The sequence below is a fragment of the Bombyx mori genome, chromosome 10, assembly GCF_030269925.1.
Source record: "Bombyx mori chromosome 10, ASM3026992v2".
NCBI classification, from domain to species: Eukaryota; Metazoa; Arthropoda; class Insecta; order Lepidoptera; family Bombycidae; genus Bombyx; species Bombyx mori.
This window is the reverse complement of record NC_085116.1, coordinates 4,730,170-4,755,182: the sequence shown is the minus strand read 5'-3', so window position 1 is coordinate 4,755,182 and position 25,013 is coordinate 4,730,170. Positions and strand designations below refer to the sequence as shown.

General features: G+C 34.0%; 1 protein-coding gene and 2 long non-coding RNA genes across 8 annotated transcripts in view; 2 read left to right on the top strand and 1 right to left on the bottom strand.

Moving 5' to 3' along the window:
- LOC101738626 (leucine-rich repeat-containing protein let-4) overlaps nt 1-23,699 on the top strand; it is a 159,271-nt gene extending 135,572 nt beyond the window's left edge. For 3 of the 4 annotated variants that reach the window (XM_038013236.2, XM_038013237.2, XM_038013235.2), the window contains 10 exons: nt 1,024-1,126; nt 5,109-5,292; nt 6,210-6,378; nt 13,511-13,620; nt 14,650-14,762; nt 15,621-15,757; nt 16,332-16,484; nt 17,746-17,926; nt 18,886-19,025; nt 20,168-23,699. In XM_038013236.2, coding sequence (XP_037869164.1) covers nt 5,119-5,292; nt 6,210-6,378; nt 13,511-13,620; nt 14,650-14,762; nt 15,621-15,757; nt 16,332-16,484; nt 17,746-17,926; nt 18,886-19,025; nt 20,168-20,430 — 1,440 coding nt within the window. In that variant the 5' untranslated portion in view covers nt 1,024-1,126; nt 5,109-5,118 and the 3' untranslated portion in view covers nt 20,431-23,699. The remainder of the gene's footprint in view (nt 1-1,023; nt 1,127-5,108; nt 5,293-6,209; nt 6,379-13,510; nt 13,621-14,649; nt 14,763-15,620; nt 15,758-16,331; nt 16,485-17,745; nt 17,927-18,885; nt 19,026-20,167) is intronic. The other variant, XM_038013238.2, reaches the window with a different exon arrangement.
- On the bottom strand, nt 149-9,214 carry LOC134199484 (uncharacterized). 2 transcript variants are annotated; one of them, XR_009973994.1, is made up of 5 exons: nt 9,018-9,214; nt 3,865-3,988; nt 3,642-3,763; nt 1,579-1,660; nt 149-1,182 (listed from the first exon to the last, which is right to left on the bottom strand). It is a non-coding gene; the product is annotated as an uncharacterized LOC134199484 (long non-coding RNA). The 2 variants fall into 2 exon arrangements; XR_009973993.1 differs by having other exon boundaries at nt 149-1,106; nt 9,018-9,213.
- Nucleotides 9,247-12,620, top strand: LOC134199482 (uncharacterized). 2 transcript variants are annotated; one of them, XR_009973991.1, is made up of 4 exons: nt 10,341-10,448; nt 10,625-10,696; nt 11,153-11,273; nt 11,365-12,620. It is a non-coding gene; the product is annotated as an uncharacterized LOC134199482 (long non-coding RNA). The 2 variants fall into 2 exon arrangements; XR_009973990.1 differs by having other exon boundaries at nt 9,247-10,696.
- Nucleotides 23,700-25,013: the final 1,314 nt, after the last annotated feature.

The following is a 25,013-nucleotide window of genomic DNA, read 5'->3' as shown; positions in this document are numbered from 1 at the left end:
AGATGTCTATGGGCTCCAGTGACCACTTAACACCAGGTGGGCTGTGAACTCGTCCACCCATCTAGCAATAAAAAATAAATAAAAAGTGTGTGTGTCCGCTCCGACGCACGACTGGAGTTTACTGGATATAAAAAATTAAACGAAACAATACGAGAAATAGTTCTATATTACGACAACACGATACACTACAGATTATTAACAAATTAACGAGACACAAAACAAACGACTAACAAATATATGAAAATACAATAATGAGAGAAACGCGCGATCAGTACGAGGCTTTGTGGCGGACTGCCGGCGCAGCAGCCCGGCGTCACCTGCGATAACGCATTTCGTGTGACATGCGCAATCAGGCGCATAACGCATTTCGTGTGACATGCTAGTACGATTTTGGTCCCCATAATTTTCATACCCCGGGCCTATATATGTAAATCGATTCTAAAGGAGTAAACTCCAATAAATAAAATTACAATGCATTCATAGGAAAAAAAATTTGTAGGAAAGGCATGGATATATTACAATGAAAATACAGGCAGCCGCTTTCAAACCTGAAGAATAAATCGCAGTTTATTTTATTAAATAAACACCCCGTAGAATCTAAAGTAATAATATAAATAGTAATATAAATATAAATGATATAAATTTTGATATAAAATAATTGAAATGGAGCACCAATTTACTACCCAGACAGATATTAAGTTTGGTTTAATATTTAATACAGAATGACCATATAGCTTTAGTAACGATAATTTTTATTGATGGATCACTATTTTTTATCATAATCGTTACAGGTTTCGTAAACATATTTATACACTGCTCTAAACAAAGTCACATAAAACAGCTGCAAATAAATCAACATAATCCAGAAAAATACTCAGCTACGAACAATAAAACGTTTTTACACCGTAAAAATGTCTCCAAAATAATAATTCTCATCGCGTCCACTTCTTTCGAGGGTTATTTAGCACCGCTTAAATTATGTTCCGTGTCCACAACATATTAACATAAGCTAATCCTCTACAGGGTGGATCGGGGTCTGTCGTGAACATGACCTAGTGCCCCATGACAGCGGCGCTCCCCACGTCTCGATACCATAGCCAGCCAACCTGACGCACGTTACATATAAGTGAGTATTCATATAAATAGTTATGACGTCAACGCGTTGAGATACATCGTGTTTTTCTGAAAATATGGAACAAGGCAGTTTAATTAACAAATCTACGCTTGTTCCGCATATTATTTCTAAACAGAGGGTCATTTGATCTGATATGATATTATATGACAGTATCGTTCTCACAATATTGTGCTGCGTTGTAAGATAAAAATTTCGATAATTAAAAAATACGTCATAACAGTCCATAATTATGTATGATTCAAATTCGTCGATGTTCGTGACTGACATTGATCACCTTATTACCTCTTTGACTTTCACCTGTGAAAAATGTTGTCAGCTAAATCTAAATGCTCCGTAAGCTGCTAGAAATAATTCATCGACATCGTAAGATGAATGTTGCTATGGAACCGTGGGGCACGGGATTCACATCTACTGAGTAAAACAAGCTAATTATTTACAAGTACCTTGTACAGGCGTCAAAGAATGGCTTAATTCGCGATATTCTCCAAAGACGAAAACTTCTACAGTCAAGGTATATAGACTCTGCTAGAAACATCGAAAAAGTTATGGCTAGTAATGGGCAATACTTTGAGTTATTCATTTGAAAGCATATAAATAAACAATAAGCACAATAAAGTTACATTTTAGTTAAAAAAACAGCGAAAACTTAGCTAAGGACCTAACATATAAATCGTTTTAAGCATTCGTAAAATCTATAACTAATAAGTGATAACCTCGCGACCCTCTTGTTACTTCTAATTTCGATAATCGTATATTTCAAACAACAGACGTGAAAGTAAGTACCCTTGGACAGATTTGTTCTTTTCTACGCTTTTACAGTGAAATACAGTTTTCTTGAATTCAAATGAGGCCTATATTTAATTTTTTATAGGTACAATTATCGTAAACTTACTGGGATACTGATAGGACGTCTTGTCAGTCCGCATGGGTAGGTAGCACCACCCTGCCTATTTTTGCCGTGAAGCAGTAATGCGTTTCGGCTTGAAGGGTGGGGCAGCCGTTGTAACTATACTGAGACCTTAGAACTTATATCTCTATATACAAGAATTGCTCGTTTAAAGATATATGATTATGTACTGAATGAAGTTATTAGCTTTCTCGTAAAATGCGCCACAATAGAGCGCTTTTATCACAACAGTATCTAATATTGCCATTATAAGTCAGAGAAGTTTACTAAAGGTCCTGAGATTAGTATTCGACGTCCGTACATTCAGCAATAGAATATTCTAGTCGGCGTTACAGAAATAAGACTTTTATATTGTTCAATAGAAATGTACGGAAACATTAATCTTCTGGTCCGTTTTTTTTTGTTTTTCTGGTATTGTCTGAAGTACTACGATGAAGTCATTGACATTTCAACACCAAATCCATATTTTTTTTACGCTGGGGAACCCATGTACGGATTACTGAACTACTGCTTACTCTGCCTACTACTTACTGCCTGAACTTCACGGCTATTTTAATGGTGGTGAAACCCATGCGGGCCATGACACTGCCGCTATAACCATATATCGTGTGATAAAAATTTAACTCTCTAAATAAATAAATTTGCGTCCTAACTGGTAGGTAAAATATGTCTCTTGCGAACCAACGGTGGTACTTACGTTATGATCTGTATGGATTCTGGTAACCAATCGTGTAATAAAAATCAAACCCGCTAAATTATAATTTGCGTAATTACTGGTGGTAGGACCTCTTGTGAGTCCGCACGGGTAGGTTCCACCACCCCGCCTATTTCTGCCGTGAAGCAGTAATGCGTTTCGGTTTGAAGGGTGGGGCAGCCGTTGTGACTATGCTGAGAACTTGGAACTTATATCTCAAGGTGGGTGACGCATGTACATTGTAGATGTCTCCGGTAACCACTTAACACCAGGTGGGCTGTGAGCTCATCTACCCATCTAAACAATAAATAAATAAATAAAACTTAAGCTCCACTATGAACCGTTTACCGACCTAACGCAATTAAAAAATAACGCAGCGAAAAATTTACATCACGGGTCACTTGAAAGCTTAAGAAGATTCTTATCTGCCTACAAATTTAATCTGACACTGCAGTGTATAGCAAGCATCGATTTGATCTGGCTTGTCATTAGTCAAATCGGCTACGCTCATTGTATCCGCTAGTTTTGGAGCAACTAAAATTTAGGCGTGAATGGGCTGGTAGCATCTAACTTCGGTTACATAGAGATAGCTGGTATCGACATCGATGTTATGAAGGAGCAATCGAGAGTCATCGACATGTCCTCAGCACTAGCCGTTAAGTAAAAGGAACGATTGAAAACGTTGATGTTTTATTACGAAATGTTTCCTTAGAATGATTTCCCAATAGTAAAATTAGCTAAAGGTAAATATTTACAACGAAGTTAAGCGAGTATTTTATTGGTAAATGGCTATATAACAGATATTTTATGGCAATAGGGATTCAAAATAAAAGTAAAATATTTATATCTATATAATGTATCGATATAACATAATCGTAATATCTGGTGTAACTAAAATAACTTACTTGGTGGATTAATAGCGTCCTTATTTTTGTAATACTTTATTTCATTTTTCATAGTCTTCGTGGTCGTTAAAGACTAAAGAATATGTTAATCGTCAATATTTGGTAATGTGATATTTGCTGCTCTGTCAAGAAAGTGCCGGGAAACGACCAATAATACATGCATCCAAATTTATTTAAACAGCTTCAGCAGAGTATAATACTTCTTGAGAAATGATATACTTACGACAAAAATAATCTAATCATCAATACATTTCTTAAACGCTTTTTCCGGAATTGAGTTCAGTATTCGGCGCCAATTCTCCTGTATGCCTTCGAGCGAATGAAAACGGGTGTCACGAAGTGATAATCTGAGTTTAGGAAAACGAAAAAGTCGGCTAGAGCCATATTTGGTGAATATGGTGGTTACGCGCTGCTAATTGTCGAGTTTTTGGTAAAAAAGTCGCACACAACGATGACCTTGTGCGAAGACGCATTAAAAATCATTTTGTTTTATTTTGCATCAGCAAAATCCATGGATTTTCTTTCCAAAAATCTAGCCTTATTCATCGAATTTGCTCTATTAAACGCCGCAAAACGCTCAAATAATGTTCTTTATTCACCATTCGAACTTTCAACAAAAATTTTGAATGCACAACACCGCTATAGTCAAAGAAAACAGTCAACATGGCTTTGACTTTTGATCGACTTTGGCGTAGTTTTTTCATTTTGGTTCAATTGGAAGTCGCTGTCCCAAAGCTTGTCGACTAGTTGGCATGTCAAACTCGTAAACCCACGTTTCGTCAATAATAACAATGCGTTTCGTGAATGTTGTGTGGTAATTGATTCGTTCTACTCGTAATATATCCTCTGCGATTCTTATGCGATTGGGTTTTTAGAGAAAATTGATATATTTTGGTACCAGCCGAGCGGCAACATGATCGACTATTGAGACACAAAAACTTCAGCTACGTATCTCTCTCAAGCTTGAATGAAGCCTCATTCAGTCAATATTTCGTTCACTTGTGCGACATTGACTTCAGTTGCAGAAGTCGTCGTGGCCTAAAGGATAAGACGTCCGGTGCATTCGTTGTTGCGATGCACCGGTGTTCGAATCCCGCAGGCGGGTACCAATTTTTCTAATGAAATATGTACTCAACAAATGCTCACGATTGACTTCTACGGTGAAGGAAACATCGTGTAATGAAAATCAAACCAGCAAAATTATAATTTGCGTAATTAGCGGTGATAGGACCTCTTGTGAATCCGCACGGGTAGGTACGGATAGACATTTACGACGTAAATGCGTCACCTACCTTGAGATATAAGTTCTAAGGTCTCAAGTATAGTTACAACGGCTGCCCCACCCTTCAAACCAAAACGCATTACTGCTTCACGGCAGAAATTGGCAGGACGGTGATACCTACCCATGCGGACTCACAAGAGGTCCTACCACGCATTAAAAAATAAATTAGTCTTTTTTCTCAACAGATTATCAAATATGTGGCCTCGCTGGTTGTTATTATGCTTGGTGGTGCTATACGCGCGGCCAGTACACCCACAAGGCGCCCAGCAGTGCCCCGCTCCGAACACCATGACACCTTGCAGCTGCACGGTCAAGAAAAACGGCTTGGATATACTCTGCGAGTTCACTGAACAGCAACATATACAAAAGGTAATTTATTTATCATTTGACTACCTGACCTGGCAGACTTCGTAGTGCCTCAATCGATAAATAAAAGACCTAAACTTTTGTATAAAATAAACTTAAAACAAACAAAAGAAATCCGTCCGACTGGGGACACATCAAAGGGAAAACAAAATTGTTATTTTTATTTAATTCCGAGCATTTTCATATTTATCTACCTTTTTAACCTTCTCTAGACTTCCAAAAATAGTTAAAGACCAAAATTAGCCCAATCGGTCCAGCTTTTAACGAGACTAACGAACAGTAATTCATTTATATATATATTTAAACTGATGTTTTCCCAGATTACTAGATTATATTAATTTTTGGTTCGATCTAGACGTGCCTTTGCTGTTTTGTTTCCAGACAAACTTTACTATCTAAATTGATTAAACTTGAAGGACATAACAAATGTAATAAATAGATCTTGATGTACTCACCAAACACAAGTCTACTTAAAGTTAAGTTAGTTACATATATATACATATTAACCGCGGGAACCCCCCTACTCTGACCGGGTTTTGACCCCGGACGGAGATCGGACTTCGGGTGTAATAGTGCAGGGGAGTCGTTTAGTGCGGTAGGGCCCTAAAGCTCCTTTGGCACGCGATCTGCTCCCAACATCAGCAGATCGTCAAGTCCCACATAAACCCACGCGCCCAAGAACCTCGTAGAAGGTTCGGGCCCCGGCCCGAAATAAAAAAGTCACGTGTACACATGTATGTACCTTTAAATTAACCTACCATATTTGATCTATCCAAATTATCAGATGTTGCTAACATTCAAAATTATGGGACTTCAGTTCTACCATTTCAAATGGTAGCGTCAAAACATTAAGGCGTACGAGCTATATGAAAATCACAAAATAAACCAAATTGCAAAACTAATTTGTTAATAATTCTCAGGCAATGAACACGCTGCGTTCGAAGCCAATGATTATATTTTATCTGAAGCTACGTCACAACAACCTGGCTAAGTTGCCCTCTTACATATTCCTGGGGCTCGATATACGTCATCTCACTGTTCACAACAGCAGCCTAGCGGTCATCGAGGATTCTTCACTAAGCTCCATCGGTAAGCTTAGAATCTGATCATAAATGTTTTAATTCTGACTGAAATCACCCCGAATTTACACGTCCATACATAGTTGGACAAATATGACATATTACTTAGATTAAAATTTACTCTGTTATTTTTCGATAATTTATTTTTGACTTTTAGTATACCTAGTCAGGTCATAAGTATTGTCACACAGTAAAAACTTTTCTTTTAGAATGCTGGCCACAAAAAAGTTTATTGAATTCGAATTTCGAATTGTTCATGAAAATAAAAATAGTATACATTTAGAATTTTACTCATTTTTAAATATGGAGTGGACGCTTAAAGAAGACCGTGTTGCAGTTATTGCGTTGCATCGTTGCGGTTACGCGCCAATTCAAATTTTTAACATACTGAAAAATTTGAATATAGCCAAAAGATTCGTTTATCGTACCATCAAACGATACAATGAAGACTCTAGTGTAGATGACAGGTCAAGAAGTGGTCGCCCTCGGTCTGTTAGGATTCCAGCAGTGATAAAAGCTGTGAAGGCGCGAATTCAAAGAAATCCCAAACGTAAGCAGAAACTGTTAGCCCTTCAGATGGGGTTAAGCAGAACCACGGTGAAAAGGGTGTTAAATGAAGATTAGGGCTTCGGGCATATCGAAGAAAAACAGGAAATCGTTTGAATGCTCGTCTAATGGACCTGAGACTGAAGAGATGCCGCGCTTTGTTGAAGCGGTACGCGGGAAAAAAATATCGGGAATTTTTTTTTTTCGGATGAAATAATTTTTACCGTAGAAGAGAGCTACAACAAAAAAAATGATAAGGTGTACGCACACAGTAATGAAGAAGCGAGCAACCGTATTCCGCGTGTCCAACGAGGTCATTTTCCATCCTCGCTCATGGTATGATTGGGAGTTTCTTATTGGGGCTTAACAGAGGTACATTTTTGTGAGAAAGGTGTAAAAACGAATGCAGTTGTGTATCAAAATACAGTCCTGACGAACCTTGTGGTACCTGTTTCTCATACCATGTTCAATAACAGGCACTGGTTATTCCAACAAGATTCGGCGCCAGTTCATAGAGCGAAGAGCACACAAGACTAGCTGGCGGCGCGTGAAATCGACTTCATCCGGCACGAAGACTGGCCCTCCTCCAGTCCAGATTTGAATCCGTTAGATTACAAGATATGGCAACACTTGGAGGAAAAGGCGTGCTTAAAGCCTCATCCCAATTTGGAGTCACTCAAGACATCCTTGATTAAGGCAGCCGCCGATATTGACATGGACCTCGTTCGTGCTGCGATAGACGACTGGCCGCGCAGATTGAAGGCCTGTATTCAAAATCACGGAGGTCATTTTGAATAAACTTTAGTGTCATAAGAATCTATGTTTTGTTAAGTTCATTTTGGTATATGAATGGTTACATAATGAATAAACTTGTTTCAATTATTTTACATTAAACATGTGACAGAATTTATGACCTGACTATGTATAAGTATATGTTTTGTGTAAAATAATATGTTCAAGCAGGGCATTGAAAAATTACTACTGCGTTAACGTAGGTATACACATTTTGATGATTTTGTCAACTTGAACCGATTATAATAAGATTTATTTATTATTATTTATTTATTTATTTAAGGTCGCTTTTTAACAGCAATGGTCATTAACGACCACTGTAACCTTATAATTAAATTAATCTATGGTAATCTATAATTTTCAGGAATTTTAAAGTACATTTTACATTATTATTTAAACAGTCAAACAAACACATAGGCAAGGCAGCATTATGTCTCTCTGTATTAAACATTGGGCACTCAATTAGTAAATGCTTAATAGATATATTGCTATCACATCGACTACATTTCTTTATTTCTTCTTTTGTAATAAGATGGATGTGGGTAATGTTACAGTGACCTATTCTTAACCTATTTAAAACTACTTGATCTTTTCTAATATTAATCTGAAATTTCCTTCTTTCGAAAATTGATTTTCTTATATCATATAAAGCGCTTTTATTATCTTTTACCCAATAGCTGTTCCAGAGTGTTTGAGTCTTCCATTTAATGTGTTTGTTTATTAAGCGTTTTCAAAATATTTTTAATCAAAATTCTAGTGTCGTACGTATTATTATCTCGTAAATATCCAAAATACGATTGTTTCACAAATGGCTACGCGATAGTGCGAAATTCCCGCGTGATCTGGTATCAAAATGCTGTCATAAATAACACCCTGATGTTTATCCATTTATGAGGTATGTTTCAGAATTCACAAAGGACTCCGAGTCTAATAATGCTTTTATCGTTCATTCACATAATAATGTTACCCAACCTACAAACCGTACCAACAATTTTTTTACATAAGATTTAAGTCGGGTCACAAATATTTCGGATTTTTTTTGCGGTCTCTCGTCTAGACTGTATTTTTGCGATCAATTGACTCAGATCGATCTTATATTAAAATACTAGATACCCGCCCGCACTTCGCTTCGGGAACTTTAATTTATTATTGATCTTATTGAATTTTCTATCTTCATCTTTCCTGATATCGCGCACTCGGTTGCTTTCAAATATTTTTCCAAATGATGTTAATGTAAAAGACAAAACTTGTATACTTTAATTACTAGATGCGGTAAATAGTTCGCAGATGGCAATTTTTTTTTCTACTTACTTGTCACTTATGGTTTTATTTTGGGTAATTCACACTGATGTGTAAGCTATGTTATTGTAAAGTTTCATCAAAATCCGCAATTCAGCAGTTTTACGTGAAAAACATACTCCATATATTTTTACAAATTTTCACATTTATCATATTAGTAGGATTCACATGTGACACATATTTTAATGATCAATGAATATATTAAGTGTATAATCTATGATCAATGATCAATCAAAAGTCTAAATAATACAGGGGGGTGCAACTCCCATACAAAGGAAAAGAACATTCAACTAGCGTCATCTTTAGGAACCGGCGAGGTCATTTTTGAAACGTTTTGGCCTTAATGAACTAATAAACTCACTAGATGGCAGATACGAGTTCTGACTCAATAAAAAAGGTTAGCGTACTTTGAAGCAGTGCTTCCACTTTTAGGGAATTCTCTCTTTTTTAGGGAAAAATAGCTGATATTTTGGATGATAAAGACAATTTAAAAAATTCCAGGATTTAGGATATTTCTGGGTAAAAAGCAAAGCCTATACTAGTAACTGTTGTGAATTTTAAAATAAACGATAATTAAAGTAAAACAATGAACATTTTATTTTATGGAGAGAATGACATTAAGTCGAGTTGACAAGTAAAAGAATAAAACAGAGTTGTGTATAAAAACTATAAAGAAGGTTTGATTCAACAGTAACCCTCTAGTAAAGTAAATCATAGATTAAGCCACTGCTTTTTTCTTAGGGATTCCCCAGAATCCCAATAAGTATAAATCCGCCAAATTTTTATTTACCTGTTTTCGTTGATGTCACCAGAACTTACTCGTATTGTAATATACAGGTACTTCATGTACCATGAAAGATTATCATGGTAATTTCATTTACGAAAACCTTGTAATTGTCATTTCACTTTTGCTAGCAGTTCCTTCTTCAAAGACTGAGGTGGAAAGATTATTCAGTGTTCTCAAATGTAAAAACTGACAAAAGAAACAGGCTTTCTAATGAAACCCTGAACGGCTTGCTTCATAGAAAGTTCCCAACTTTGCCAGCAAACAATTGCTCAATTTTAGAACCGAACAGTGTTAGGTTGCGTGCAGCAAAAGAATATAAAAGCAATGCGTCGACTTCCTTGAAAATTCTAATCCTATAGATCTATGATCTTCTGGGGGCGTTTATATTATATATACCTACATTAAATAATATGCTGTGGTTTATTTTCTGTATTTTATTTATGCTTTCTATATAAAGGATTTATGAAAGTTGTTTAGGAAATTTTAGGGATAAATTCAAAAGAAACTAGGGTAAAATGTGGTAAAAAAAAACGTAACTGGAAACACTGCTTTGAAGTTTTCAAAATTCCAGGGCCGTAAAACAACCTCAAAAAAAAAAGAGTTTTCAAAATGTCGTAACGCTTTAATTTTTTAAATCGTTTTTTTTTGGTCTTGGTGTGAGTTATTTTACGTTGTAGTATTAATTTAGAGCAACTTTTAGCTTTATGAGAATATTAGACGATTAGACATTGAGAAACTCTGTTTCGAATTCTCTTTAGACATAACTTGGCTCCAATACTTTTTTCTTCGTTAGCGTTTCGTAAGCCTGTGTAACTATTTTCATTTCTTACAGAAAGTTTATTATTAAAAATCAGCATGCCTCGAAGATCGAAAATGAAATGCTATTTCGGATGCCTTGATAACGGTGAGTTTAGACTATTTTCCTGGTATATTAATTGCTAACAGAATTATTATTCATAATATAATTAAATTAATTAGCACCAACTAATGGTCCTTCCTATTTCTGCTGCCTAGCTATCATATATGTTAAGTTTTGATCAAAACAGTCGGTATTAAGTCTCGTACTATCACACACACACCTCAGATAATAAAATTGTCTCGAGTGGGTGGAAGTATTTATGTTTTGCAACTCAGCGTATTATATGCTTATTGTCAAGTGGGCCCGAACTAGTTTTTTGGAATGATCAATCAGTCATGCTTTCCTGTTTAAATAAAATACAGCACAATTGATCTCACATCCAAAGTTAGATGATGGCATTCACGTTTTGTTTCCTGGTGTTTGATAACTAAGTTACACCAAGTGGTCTGTGACCACGTTCATCCTTCTACCCAATATAAAATAATGTTTTTATTTTTGTAGACAAAGGTTTGATAATGACAAAATTTTATGGAAAAATTATAAGGAGCACTAAAATGTCTGAAACATGAAAAGATTGATGCACTATATTTGAACCAGAACGTGTTATGTAATATATTAATTTGTAAGTATGATTACATTATCACTAAATTTTTCATGGTCGTATTTTTTCAATATTTGTTACATACTTATGATACTTTGTTTCTCCGTTTCAGAAGAGAAACTGATTCAGCAAGGAACGTGAACTCTCAAGGATCTTAATTTTTTTTAAATATGTTTATAATTTATAAATTAATAATTGAAATAGTTCATAAGAACTAAATTGATGCCAATTTTGTTTTAAAATAGGTTGTTTAGTTCTTATAGTATTACGTTTGAATAGTTATAATTAGTAAGTTAGTAATATATGAAAATACTGATATAAATTTTTGTAAATAACCTTTTGTAAATTCTACGAGAAGATGATTTTAATTAATGATCAAAAGTCAACGGTCTTCAAAAGCATTATTTGCAATTATTTAGATTAACTGTGGAATATATTTTTACTAAGTTGTGTTTTCTGTATGAGCAGATATAAATGAAAATGCCCAAACATGATTATGTTTCTTACATTTTCATTATGTGAAATCAATATGCTTGTGACTGAGTATATTAATAATTTATTAAAACTTAAGTGATAGACAGCAACCCCTATGGCACTGCTGAACTTTATAAGCACTGGTGACCACTTATCATGAGCCGGGTTGCGTGCTCGTCTGCTGTTGAGTCCAATAAAAATTTTCGAAACCCTTTCTATTATTTAGATATAATATTAATGTACATTTAATTTGGGTTAAAAGATAAATTTACATTTTATGTTTGCATGTGTATGTTTATAATTCATTTGCATGTAACGAACATCAGTTTCTTTTGTAACAAAATGCAAACTAATGGTTTGTAATGAATGTAATTAACTTTAAGATGATTTTCTTTCAATCTGCTGTTTGTTTCATCTAGTATTACCAAATATAAGAATGCTAAGAATAATTTAGTATTCACTTTAGTGTGTGTATTATCTCTACAATGCTAGTTTAAATGACAATTATTGTATGACGAAGCACAGGTAGTGTTTATAGATGTAATATTTTCATACAAGATGATCATGATCATGATCTGTCACGATCAACTTTAAGCAAGAACTGCTATCGTTAAGAAACAAATTTATTAAATTTAATTCAAATTGTCTACTATGTTTGTAATGGAAAGCTGACATGTTTATATTTCGCACAAATGACTTAATTGACATAGAATGATTTGATTATCTAGACTTAATTAACTTTTAGATAACTTTCGATTTAATGTTAATAAGTACGCTAGTAGGATTAATCTAGAGGAATTATTGTTATTCGAAATTTTATACAATTGTACGTTCATACAATCTTTTAACAGAAAATTGTTTGTAATATAGGGAAATTAAATAGCTTACAGAGAATTACAGCTTTTTATTTTAAAAAACTGTTTTCTCTCTGTATGAAAAGATCTTATCGATTAGAATGCTGAACACAATCAAACATTCCTTAATATCTCATAAGTACTACCGGGAATTTCAGCGATTCTAAACGATAAGATTTTTTCATAAAGAGAGTTATTAAAAATATTAAAATTACTAAAAAAGCCACCTGGTGGGGGGTAGGGAGACTAATAATCGACCGTAGCGTCGCCTGCTGGACCGGGCTTTAACTAAAGCAAAAATAAAAATGAGAGTTGCGCATCTATCTCGTATATATTAAGTGTATAATCTATGATAATAGACAAACAACCTTTAACCTTTGATGTTGAAATGGTTTTGAACGAAGAAGCTTCGAAGCTTTCTTGACCTCTTTATTGTATTTCCGTATTCCTGGCTTTTCCAATACCAATAGCTCGGTTTCGCTTTGTTTAAAAATAACATTGCTAGCCAATACTTATTTTTAACTCTGAGAGTGTAATCTAGCTGTAATGATCACTATGGGCGCGTAAATGCCACCATATTGTAAATTTATCGGCAAATTAAACGAATCATAAAATGTGAATAAAGTCTTATATTGTAGTTAAATTTCGGGAATAATAGCGAAAAATTATATATTATATATTTCACTATTTTATTATTAATTATGTGTATTGTGCGCCATAAGGAATTTCATTTAAAAAAATATCCTAAAATTAGTAAAATTATAAGGTATAATCGATATTCAAACTCTTGTTGAGGTAGTTTGCGATAATCACGTTGTGATGCCCATAGGCTCGGATAACCACCCGGATAAGCTGAGCCGTGAACTCGCGTAGCACTCAAGCACAATAAAGCTTAGTTCTAGCTATCGATTCATTAATAATTTCTTTCAGGCAACAAGCTGACTCAGCTGGACGTCTCCCAGAATAGTCTGGCCACAATACCGACATCTTCGTTCACGCATCTCAACCACCTGCTCATACTGAACATGAATCATAACAAGGTAAATAACGATTATAATACACGAGATAAACGATAGTGGGAATGCTGTTATTGTTTTTATATATAGCGTTCCAGACGGGCGCTTCAATATTTTCAAGAATTAGATATAAGTATAATTTTAGTCTAAAGTTCCTAGGGTCTGAAGTTATACATATTAAATAAGAAAAAAATGAAGAGGTTCCCTCATTACAAGATAGAATAGCATTCAATTAATTTAATGACCACCTTTTGGAACGATTAACTGCTTCTAAAAATTGACACCGTTAGACATTCCAAAATACTACTGCTAATGTAATAAATAAAAACGGATTAGCCATAAGAGACTTGTTGAAAAATAAACTATGATACACCTAAGAATCTAATATCAAAGTTGTTCGTAAGCTAATGGATTAATTTAATAAAATTATACTTTATGGAAGCACTCAAGCGGACGATCTCTTTAAAGTTTAATAGCAATATCGGTTTAAATCACGAAAATGTATTAAATCAATAATTTTATCATTTACTACACGATAGCGGTATTGCAGCTTTTCTGTAAAATAAAAATTAGCTTTCGAATAAAACACAACATTGAATTTACAATTTATTCTCAACGTGAACATAGTTTATATATTTACTTAACATTACAATTTTGTTAATTACACAACCTTTATTTTTATGAACAATTCATATTTATTTATTTATTTATTAAGTTGCACCAACAAAGTGATCATCAATACAAAACATTGGCAAATTGACAAAAGTTCATGGCAGATGTCACCTCAATTATAGGTGCAATCGACAGTGCATTAATAACAACAACAAAACACTAAGATTTGATTACATTTGATTGATTGCTTAAGATTAATTTATATTTAATTGGGAAATAAATAATAAAAAAAATAATAAAATTACTTTGAAAATTAAAAACAAAAGTTTTGGCGATTACCTGTAGAGATCTTAGGTATATTCGCTGTAGAGTTTTTGGTATTCGGTGGTTTGAAACTTTTTTAATCGGAAAAGGTATAAATAAAGGTATTTTTGAATGCAGGTGACCGCGGTACACAACAGAGCATTCGTCGGACTTGATACCCTAGAGATACTGACTCTGTATGAAAATAGGATTTCGGTAGTCGATGGCGAGGCTTTCAAAGGATTGGAAAAGTAAGTACCGATATAACTCTAAAGATGTTTTTGGAACTATTCGGAAAATTTCTGTCAATGAATGATTTTGGAAATTTCTAAATCACCATCACAAACAATCAGTGGAAAGATCGTGATTAGTACCACTGATCATTTGCAAAATATTAAGCTGAAATATTTTTTTTTTTCTGCGAATAAAATAAACAGTGATTTACTTCGCTACATCAGTGCTTCATATTCGGTAGATACGAATCGTCAGAAATAGGAGTACAACATAATATTTTAATAATAAAATTTGTACATAAACACGTGCTCTTAGTTACAAATTCTTATTTTCAGCTAAAAACACAACAGTACATATGAAACCCAATATCTCTGTCATTATTCCCGAATAACATCTTGAATCAATTTAACATAAATTTTCATAAATCTAAACTTCAAATAATTTAAATACAGCAACTCGGATAAGATAAAGAAAAATAGATAATTTTAATAGCAATATCCGAAAGTATCCAATTATACTTTTAATATTGCATATTGTGCCTAATAGCAGGGACTTTGCTCAATCGCTTCAGAAATTATTGTTTGGTAGCACACCGGAAACTTCCAGAATAAATTACACACGCTTTGTTCATGTAAATCACCGTTTTGCTCCGCAATCCATTCCGTTACCGCTTAGCTATTTTATGTTCATTAAAATTTATGTGTAGGCTATTTACTCAAGTTAGAACGTTCCTTTATAATTTATTGAGAAAAATAATACCTACTGAGATTGCGTTCGGATTAAAAAAAGTGAGAACATTCTAGAAAAGCAATATTAAAAAATGCTTTTAAAAGAGGGCCTCGTTTAATATTAATTGGTGTGCTTAATTTATTTAGGAAGCTTAAGCGATTAAATCTTGGAGGCAATGAATTGACGGCGGTCCCGCAAAAAGCGCTGGCTCTTCTCGAGAATTTGAAAAAACTTGAAATGCAAGAAAATCGGATTACTTCTATTTCAGAAGGGGACTTTGCAGGTAATAAGATTTTTCTTTTCGAAGGCAACCATGTATTTTTAAAAAAGTATTATGCAAAGTATCAGTATAATATTCTCTACGTAAATTTAATTTACTTTTAAATTATGCTAGTACAATTTGAAATACATAATCTGTGATAGTCAATTAGGATCTAGCTTTTGAAGTAAGATCTCACACCATCGTTTATGGCGTTGTGGTTTGTTATTTGTCCTTCGCTTTCGCGGAATATTTTACTCTGATCATATAAAAGTCAAACACATCAATTCAACAATATATATAATGTGTACAATGTTATAACTAAAAAGAGTAAGCAACGCTAGGCACTACCAGATACGAATTGAAACTAAAATTACGTTTTTACAATAAACTTAAATCGACGCGCGCGAATCTCGTAGCATGACGTCACGGGACACCTGCGCGTTCGGGAACTCCGATCGCGACCGATGACGCCCGAGTGCAACCAAATGTTGCACGCTACAGCCTAAAACAAAGTGAAATAAACGTACTTTAAATGTATCTACATAAATTGGCCGCTGGTTTTTAAGCCAATTTTGATAAAAACATAATTTTACAGGGTTACGTAACCTAGATTCTTTAGGCCTAGCTCATAACCAGCTTCGCGAAGTTCCGGCTCAAGTGTTTTCGCACCTTACGTTTTTGAACTCACTGGAGTTGGAGGGAAACCTGATTCAACGTATTGACGAGAAAGCCTTTGCTGGACTTGAAGGTGAGCCTAATTGAAATACTGGTTAAAAAAAGAAATTTTAGTACTTTCTTGGCGCTGATTATAAAATAAGGATGCTGTACATCACCTTGTTTGACATGATAAAAATAACATAATAATAACATCAAACAATATTGTAGGTTACAAAAAAAAATCTAGTCTGGGGTCAATTCACGAACCAGACATTTTAATAAAAAATTTAAGTGTCAACATTGGAAGCTCAGAAAGAAGGTTATTTTGGAAAGATATTCTTAAATGTATGATTAGATTGACGAAATTTATTTACAAGCTTCGCTTAATTCAATATTAGCCTTAAAAAGATTACCACTTCAGGCGCAACATCAAACATGATACGAGCTTTTCAACTATTCGTTAAGGCCAATGAAAGAGTACAAGGCTCATTTCAAATTGAGATTAGAGAGGGTCTTAATAATTTTATATTGGGGTTTCTAATTTAGTACTATGCAAGGTGTAGATTTAGTTTAAAATGCTACAACCATAGCGATATTTTATCTGGACTGAAGTAGTAGATATGTACATATATCAAAAAATCAAAATGGCTTTGACTACAAAATAGAATGAGTACTAAATTACTGCCTTGGCGCAACTACCGGAATTGGATCTTGTCCTTTAATGCCAAGAGACGGCATTCCTTGCAGTCCGGTGTTGTTTTCTACCAATGTGTAGCTTGGAATTTCCGGAGGAAGACTGGGAATAATTAGTCAAAAAATGGGCAGACTTAATATTCATTGTTCGACCTACCGATTATTTTATTGCTGTTAACAACTAGATGACTCCTCTCCAACGCTAGACATCTTACTCCTGGTAAATACATATTATTTACCAGAGATCATAGACATTTCAATGTGAAGAGATTAGTTCTGGAGACATGAGATCAAAGTTTTTTATTACATAACGACAGTCTCGCCCTTTAAATAAAAACTCGTAGTAAGAAGTAAGCAGGGTAGTAGAACCAAGGGATATAAGATCAACCGGATTATTTCTGACACAAAACCGCTTGGGGCTTCCCACCACAATATTTTATTTTAAAAGATAGGATAGTTATTAGTTCAAACTAAGAAATCTTCGACTTTAGAATTCAAAGTAGATAACGAAATTAGCATTGATGTCTAAAAGGCTCGAATAAAACCTGACCAGTCGTGAAATTGTATCGATCATTTACACTACTTAAAACTTCTTTTCCGGTTGCCTAATGCTTTTGGAAATTATATGGAAATCTACGTATGCCCTACGTTTTGTCCAGAAAATCTGCAATACTTACGTCTTGGCGACAACCGCCTACATGAGATCCCCTCTGAAGCACTGCGTCCTCTGCATCGTCTCCGCCATCTGGACCTTCGATCCAACAACATAACATACATCAGTGAAGATGCCTTCACTGGCTACGGAGACTCCATCACGTTCCTCAACATGCAAAAGAATATGTAAGTATCAAATAAAAAAGAGACTGTTGTTCATGCAATCAGACCTGAATATCATGTTACTTTTAACTGTAATCAAAGAAATCATCATGAACATTCGAAGAATTAAAAACAAAAACATTAGCCATGAATCGAGCATCTTTGTAATTTAAAATCATTAAAATACTTTTGTGAACAAAAAAAAAATTAATACTCTAATTGTATAATGTACCGATAAATCACGATTACAAGACTAATCAACCGATTTAGCCTAACGTTTGTTCCAAGTAATTAATTTTGCTCTTAAAAGATACAAATTACACCCTGTCGTAAAATTATCCTTGAAACGAGGTAATAATTTTATTCCGGCCATCCGTCCGTTCTCTAGGCCTTTAGGGTAAAGCGGGAATTAAAAATACGGGCAAAAATAATATGATCCAGCTCGTCTAAATACGAAAATAAACCTCGACAACAAGTTATTGTTCAACATTTTGGGTACATATTCTGTGCGAGAAGCTTTGCCGGTTTACGACTAATAAATATTTCAAAGTCAACGAGGAAACCCGTCAGTATGAAGCTTTGATTAATTTCTGGGGAGCGCAACGTTTGAGTCCCTCAAGACAACGAATTTCGTCTTGATTGACCAGAAACGAATTGTTTCCGTAATCATTCCTTACATACACAAAAGGGGTGTACATTATATACTGAGCAACAAAATACCTAAGGTTTACACTTCCGCGTACATTTCACACATAAAAACGGTCTTTTGTTCTCTAAACTTGAAATGTTCGTTGTATGGCTTGTTTGTAACAACAGTTTAACAATGCCGAATTTTGCTTATGTTCGTAAAGACCATTCTTTTTGTTACAATAACATTTGAAGATCTTGTAAACAGCTTTGTTTTGTTGGATGTCGGAAAAAAGGGAATTCATACTCACATAATGCATGAACGTATTCATTGATAAGGAGTGATTTCTAATCAGGATTCATCAGCTGCCAACAATGGGCTTCGATAATCTGAACTCCCTGGAAACACTGAACCTGCAAAACAATAAACTACAGCATATTCCTGAGGAAATAATGGAGCCGATACTCGATACATTACGAGTCGTGGATATAATGGGTACGTAACAGTCAATCAGCTTCTCTCCGTTTTGTAAATCGTTCTTACAACATATTATGATCTTTTTAAATGAATGTTGACTACGTTTCTTCAATTTATATTAAATGAAATATATATAATGGTAATTACGGTGTTTAAATAAGAAAAGACGAAATTGCGTTTCTTCTAAACAACAAGAAACAACATTTAATGCCCTTTCTTCAATAATTCTTTAACACACATTTCACAACGTCCATTAACCGAAAAATTATTTAAACAACTATCAATTGTCATATGACAGATTGACATTCAATCATTCATTACATATATATTTTTTGAAATCCATCTACATTGTTGGGATAAAGCACGCTTATCTTTTCAACAAATGATTTACGACATTATTACTATAATTACCGTTGTCATTTTTGCGCACTTTAGAAAGCTATGTGTACGTATAACTTTGTATGACCAAAGTTCATTTCAACGCCCCAATGATCAAATAAGCCTTTTTTAGTATCCTATTACGGGTATACATTATGAAATATATTGTGGTTACTTGACTTGTTTTTTATTTAATTAGGGCTAAATAGTTAACCACACAGATACCGGACAATTATTCCGCTCGCATCAAGATAGTAACAATATTTTTCCTCAGGGTAGAAATGGGTAGGATCGGGATAAAACTGAGATGTATGTAGGTACCATAGCTTAAGGAGGTGCTTTAAGAATGTCATATGTATAAAACAATAGTGCCAGCCCTCACTGGTGGTTACCACCATCCTGCCCATTTCTACCAGTAACTAGCCGTGCATCCCGCTCCGAAGAGTGGAATAGCCTATACAAGTTAAGATCTCACGTTTATATACCTAGAGGGGAAAAAAATTAATACTTCGTTTGAAAACGCAGCGGCTTTATTTTGTAGGACCTCTTGTGAGTCTGCAAAGGTAGGTACCACCACTCTGCCTATTTCTGCCTTGAAGTAGTAATGCGTTTCGATTTGAAGGGTGGGGCAGCCGTTTTAACTATACTGAGACCTTAGAACTCATACCTCAATATGGATGGCGGCATTAACGTTGTAGATCCGGTAACCACTTAACACCCGGTGGGCCGTGAGAAGAAATAAAAAATATTTAAAGAAAACCAATTGATTTGTCTTCGAACAGATAATCCTCTGATCTGTGACTGTGAGCTGGCTTGGTACGAAGCTTGGTTGGCCGGACTCCGCGACCGCGACGATGAGATGATGCAGAAGAAACGGACAGTATGTACCATGCTCAACGAGCATCGCGAATACAGCGTCTCTAAAATGCCGCTCGAAAAGATGAGCTGCAAAAGAAAACCCACCTACGGCCGAACATCGGGTGCGGATACACTCAAAAAATTCCGGGCCACCATGATCTGTATAGTCACGATTGCATTGCTATAGATTTGATTACTCAAAACTATTTCTAATTTTAAGTTCGTCCTATTTATTTCGGTGTGGGAACAACGTCGGGTCAGCTGTGGCCGGATGAACCGACGTGTCCCTCATGTGTTTCGTACTATTTGTTCCATTTCAAATTTAAAGGAGAAAAAAAAACGTGATGAATTTGTGTTACAAACTACGATACATATCAAATTTGGGCTGAAAATTTAAAGAAAATTAGCCTTACATTTTTGGAACGGTAGCTTGATAAGTGACGTTTCCGATATAATAACGTCAGGTAAGCTAGTTTTACCGTAAAATATATTAGCTAATGGTTTTGGCCTTACTAAGGTAATGTTACCGATATGCTTGAAACGGAAACTTTTGGAAATTCAATTAATCTACCACCCAGCATCAGTAAACTAATTAATGAATTGGAATTTCGGATAATTCATAGTATTAATAGAACTGTGTTCTCCAAAATTAATAAAACCATCACGACAATCAAAGCTACTTACCTTTTATTTTGAAACCTTAATTCCCTTTAGATCTAAGAAGAATCCTTGTATATTTTGTTATCGTTTACCCCGCGTTGTATAATGTATTCAATTGTATTAGTAAGCCTACGAGTATTTACCATGTTGACTGTTTCATATTATAATACGTTATTAATTGTTTCATGAATCTACGCATCTAAATATTTATGTATATTTATATGGAATATATAATAGCCATTAAAATATAATATAACCCGTTTGATAATGTTGTACTTTCGTTTGCACACTCAATACTTTTAGATTTTTTAGAAGATTAAATAAATGGTTCGTCGTGTGGCTATGGTTAATCCTTTCACAGACAATGTCTATTTAGCCTCTCGTAAGGTGGCGAACAATTTCTTAAAAGAAATTTTTGCGTGTTAAGAATTATGCTGAAAGCATTGAGAGTGCAAAAATCCCTGAATATGAGATTCATAGTTCGACTTTCGGCTATATTCAGTTTGCTGTCGATCGCTAATGGATTTACGTATATCAAAACCCAATTTAAAGTCGAAAGACGCTCTATAATTCTTGTACTATCAAATTAATAATATAATATATACAGTTTATCCTAAAGTTACATAACCTTGATTATTCAATATTATAGAAATTCATAAATGTTATAATAAACCTAGTATTAACAAGTTAGTAAATTTTATGTACGTTTTATTCTTGTTTAAGTTATTGTTATTTTAATTTATTTTGCAATTCCAAAGAGATTTTAGTTATTTTATAGTTTAGTTTATTAAGTGCATGAAGCTTTAGTTTTAATTAAGCCTTTTTCTCAACTTCTTTCAATATTAGTTCTTATTTCGATTTTAGAATAATAAATGTGACTTTAAACTAGCTTATATAATTTCTTTGCTTTATCAATTAATGTTGTAAATGTTAACTAATTTTTAGCTTGCTTTCTAGTGCACAGAACTGCTAGCAACTGAGCATAAAATTGCTTTTTCAAACTTCATTCGATTTTTAAATGAATAAGTGATAAATTGTAACCTAAAACATATCCTTTAGCCTCATAGCATACATTATAAGAAATACGATGTAAGATTATTATTATATATGAATGTTGAAAAATTGGTAAACAATTAGAATATTTTTAAAATTTACATTTTGACGATTGATTGGTAAAATTATTATAATTGAAATGTAGAATGTTTGTAGACGCGAGATTGAATTAATATATTCAATTTACATTCGTTATTACATTTCAAAATAAATGTATTTAAAATGTTTATATTATAAATGATCAAAATTCTAAAATGTATACTCACTACGTGCACTTGAATTCTTTAAATTTTAATGCACTTTCATAATTATTATTAATGAAGTAAATTAATATTGAAGGATGTACTAATTGCAATACAAATTACTGGAATATCTATCTTATTCTAGAACGTTTTTTCGAAAATCAATAATATTTGGGATTCCTATAACGTATTTGAAATCTTATCTTATATCATAATATTCTAGATATTATTCTTATATATGATTCTATTTCGGCCCTAGCTTTCATTTATCTGACGCAAGTTAAGATTATACATCTTACTATTCGGGATTGCAAACTCAGTCCTAAGTAAGAAAATATCTACATAAAACCCATATTGAATGGCATAGGTAAGAAAAAGTTAATTTAATATTGGTTATTTATAAATTACGTTGCAAATATAGAATCAGATGCGAAGAATTATTCGAGCACCTTTTAATATAAATTATTTACTAGAGCGTTTCAAATATGATTAAATTGGAATCTATTATTATTGCTATTGCATAGCTTTTATCTCGGGCTTTGAGCACGGCGACCGAGTCAAGATATCCCGTAACGAAAATAATACCTAACACCCCCACTCAGCCTACCATGTAGCTTGCGTTCAACACATTCACACGTTGCGCTTGTGAAGTTTTTGTGAATAAGCGCGCGGCGGACGTCGCCGCACTGCATGCGCACGATGAAAAGTCTGCCCATCTCTCTCTCGCGCGGTCTAGCTTAAGAGTGTGAAGGGGACAGTTAATGTTTTGCTTTTGTTAATGATTATAAAAATAGCGTGGTCTTATTTATTATTATTTTAATATTAAATTATTATTGTCTAATTATAATTGCATAACTTGATAAAAAATGCTATGCAATAGCTTTACCGCGGCAGTTCCCGAGTGCCACACGTGTTTTTTAAATGTAAATTAAAATTGGTAATTACCCAATGAACCAATAAAAAACATATCGAGGCGACGGTGCGCATTTACGTCTTAGTCCTGCACCGTTGACCTAAAATCGTGCATATCAATATAGAATTTAAGTAATTTTAATCGCGTTTAATCGTCGTTGTGTGGTATATTATATGATATTCACTGTTGATCATTTACTGTTTTACGTCGTGTGTATGACATTACTCTATACTTATAGCTAGTAAAAGTTTATTCATATTATAATATATAATAATTAAATCAAAATTTAATAATCAAAGCGCGCTGTGGTGTTAATCAAGCAGTAGTAATAATTTCCATGTTCGGAATTAATAAATTAGTTATAATAAAACATCATATTATAAGCAATAATTAGATTTGTGTGCTTTAAGTGTATCCGAATGTGCAATATTAATATATCCTACTAACTCCATTGCACCAAAGATCTAATTGTGTTTATAGTCACATTTGTTATTAAAATATTGTAACTATAACTCGTTTAAGTTTATTTAATTTTTTATGTAAGACCCCGTTTGTTTAAATTATGTTTAAATAAAAATTTAAAAAATATTGTTCTTGTGTTATTTTGAACTCTTAAATATAATAAAATAAATACATACTAGATGTCGTAATCTATATATATAAAAATGAATGGCTGTTCGTTTTGTCTCGCTAAAACTCGAGAACGGCTGAACCAATTTGACTGATTTTGGTCTTGAATTTTTGTGGAAGTCCAGAGAAGGTTTAAAAGGTAAATAAATATGAAATTTCTCGGAATTAAATATAAATAACAATTTTGTTTTCCCTTTGATGTGTCCCGCGTCGGACGGATTACTTTTGTTTGTTTTAAGTTTATTTTATACAAAAGTTTAGGTCTTTTATTTATCGATTGAGGCACTACGAAGTCTGCCGGGTCAGATAGTAATAAATAAAAATAATTGAAAACATTTTTTGAGATTTGAAGACCGCCACGGCTTCGATCTTGTTATATAATTATTTATGTTTTTAATGTGAATTTGTAGTTTAATGTGATGAGTAAATGGGTGGACGAGCTCACAGTCCACCTGATGTTGAGTGGTTACTGGTGCCCAAAGACATCTACAACGTAAATGCGCCACCCTACTGGGATATTAGTTCTAAGGTCTCAGTATAATTACAACGGACGGCCCACCCTTCAAATCAAAACGCGTTACTGCTTCGACACACAAGAGGTCCTACCACTAGTATTTCAGTTGTATAAAACATTTTTATTGTAAAAACTAAAAACTTTAACCCGTAACCCAGTTTGCATATACGATGAGACCATACATAATATACAAGGTTTCACTAAAGAAAATTAGACGTACCTGAAAGTGAACATTTTGCATAAACTTATCTAAATACAAACCTATTCATATTAGTTCAGTCAATATGGAGATAAACGTTCATGAGTTCACTCAACACATTTCGCCCTAACTTTACACATTATATCGAAGTTAAATTAGAATAATTGTTATACAAGTTCATTGAACGAATCTGAGAAAATGCCTCGTGACAGATTTATATAATTTCTCATCAACCTGCTTATTTTTGGCGTAAAACAATTATGCAGTCCGGTTTGAAACGTGGAAGAGCCGTTGTACGAAATAAGTGATGTCTCAAGGTAGGTGATGGTATGATGATTAATAAAAGAATTAAAAATGTGCTAGGAACTGTTACTACAACATGCTCTAACAATCGCTTATATTGGTGGGTGAGCTCATGGCCCACCTGGTGTTAAATTGTTACTGGAGCTCATAGATATCAACAACGTAAATGCCGCCCCTCATCTTAAGATACGAGTTCTAAGGTCTCAGTTTTTACAGTACAACGGCTGCCCCACCCTTCAAACCGAAACGCATTACT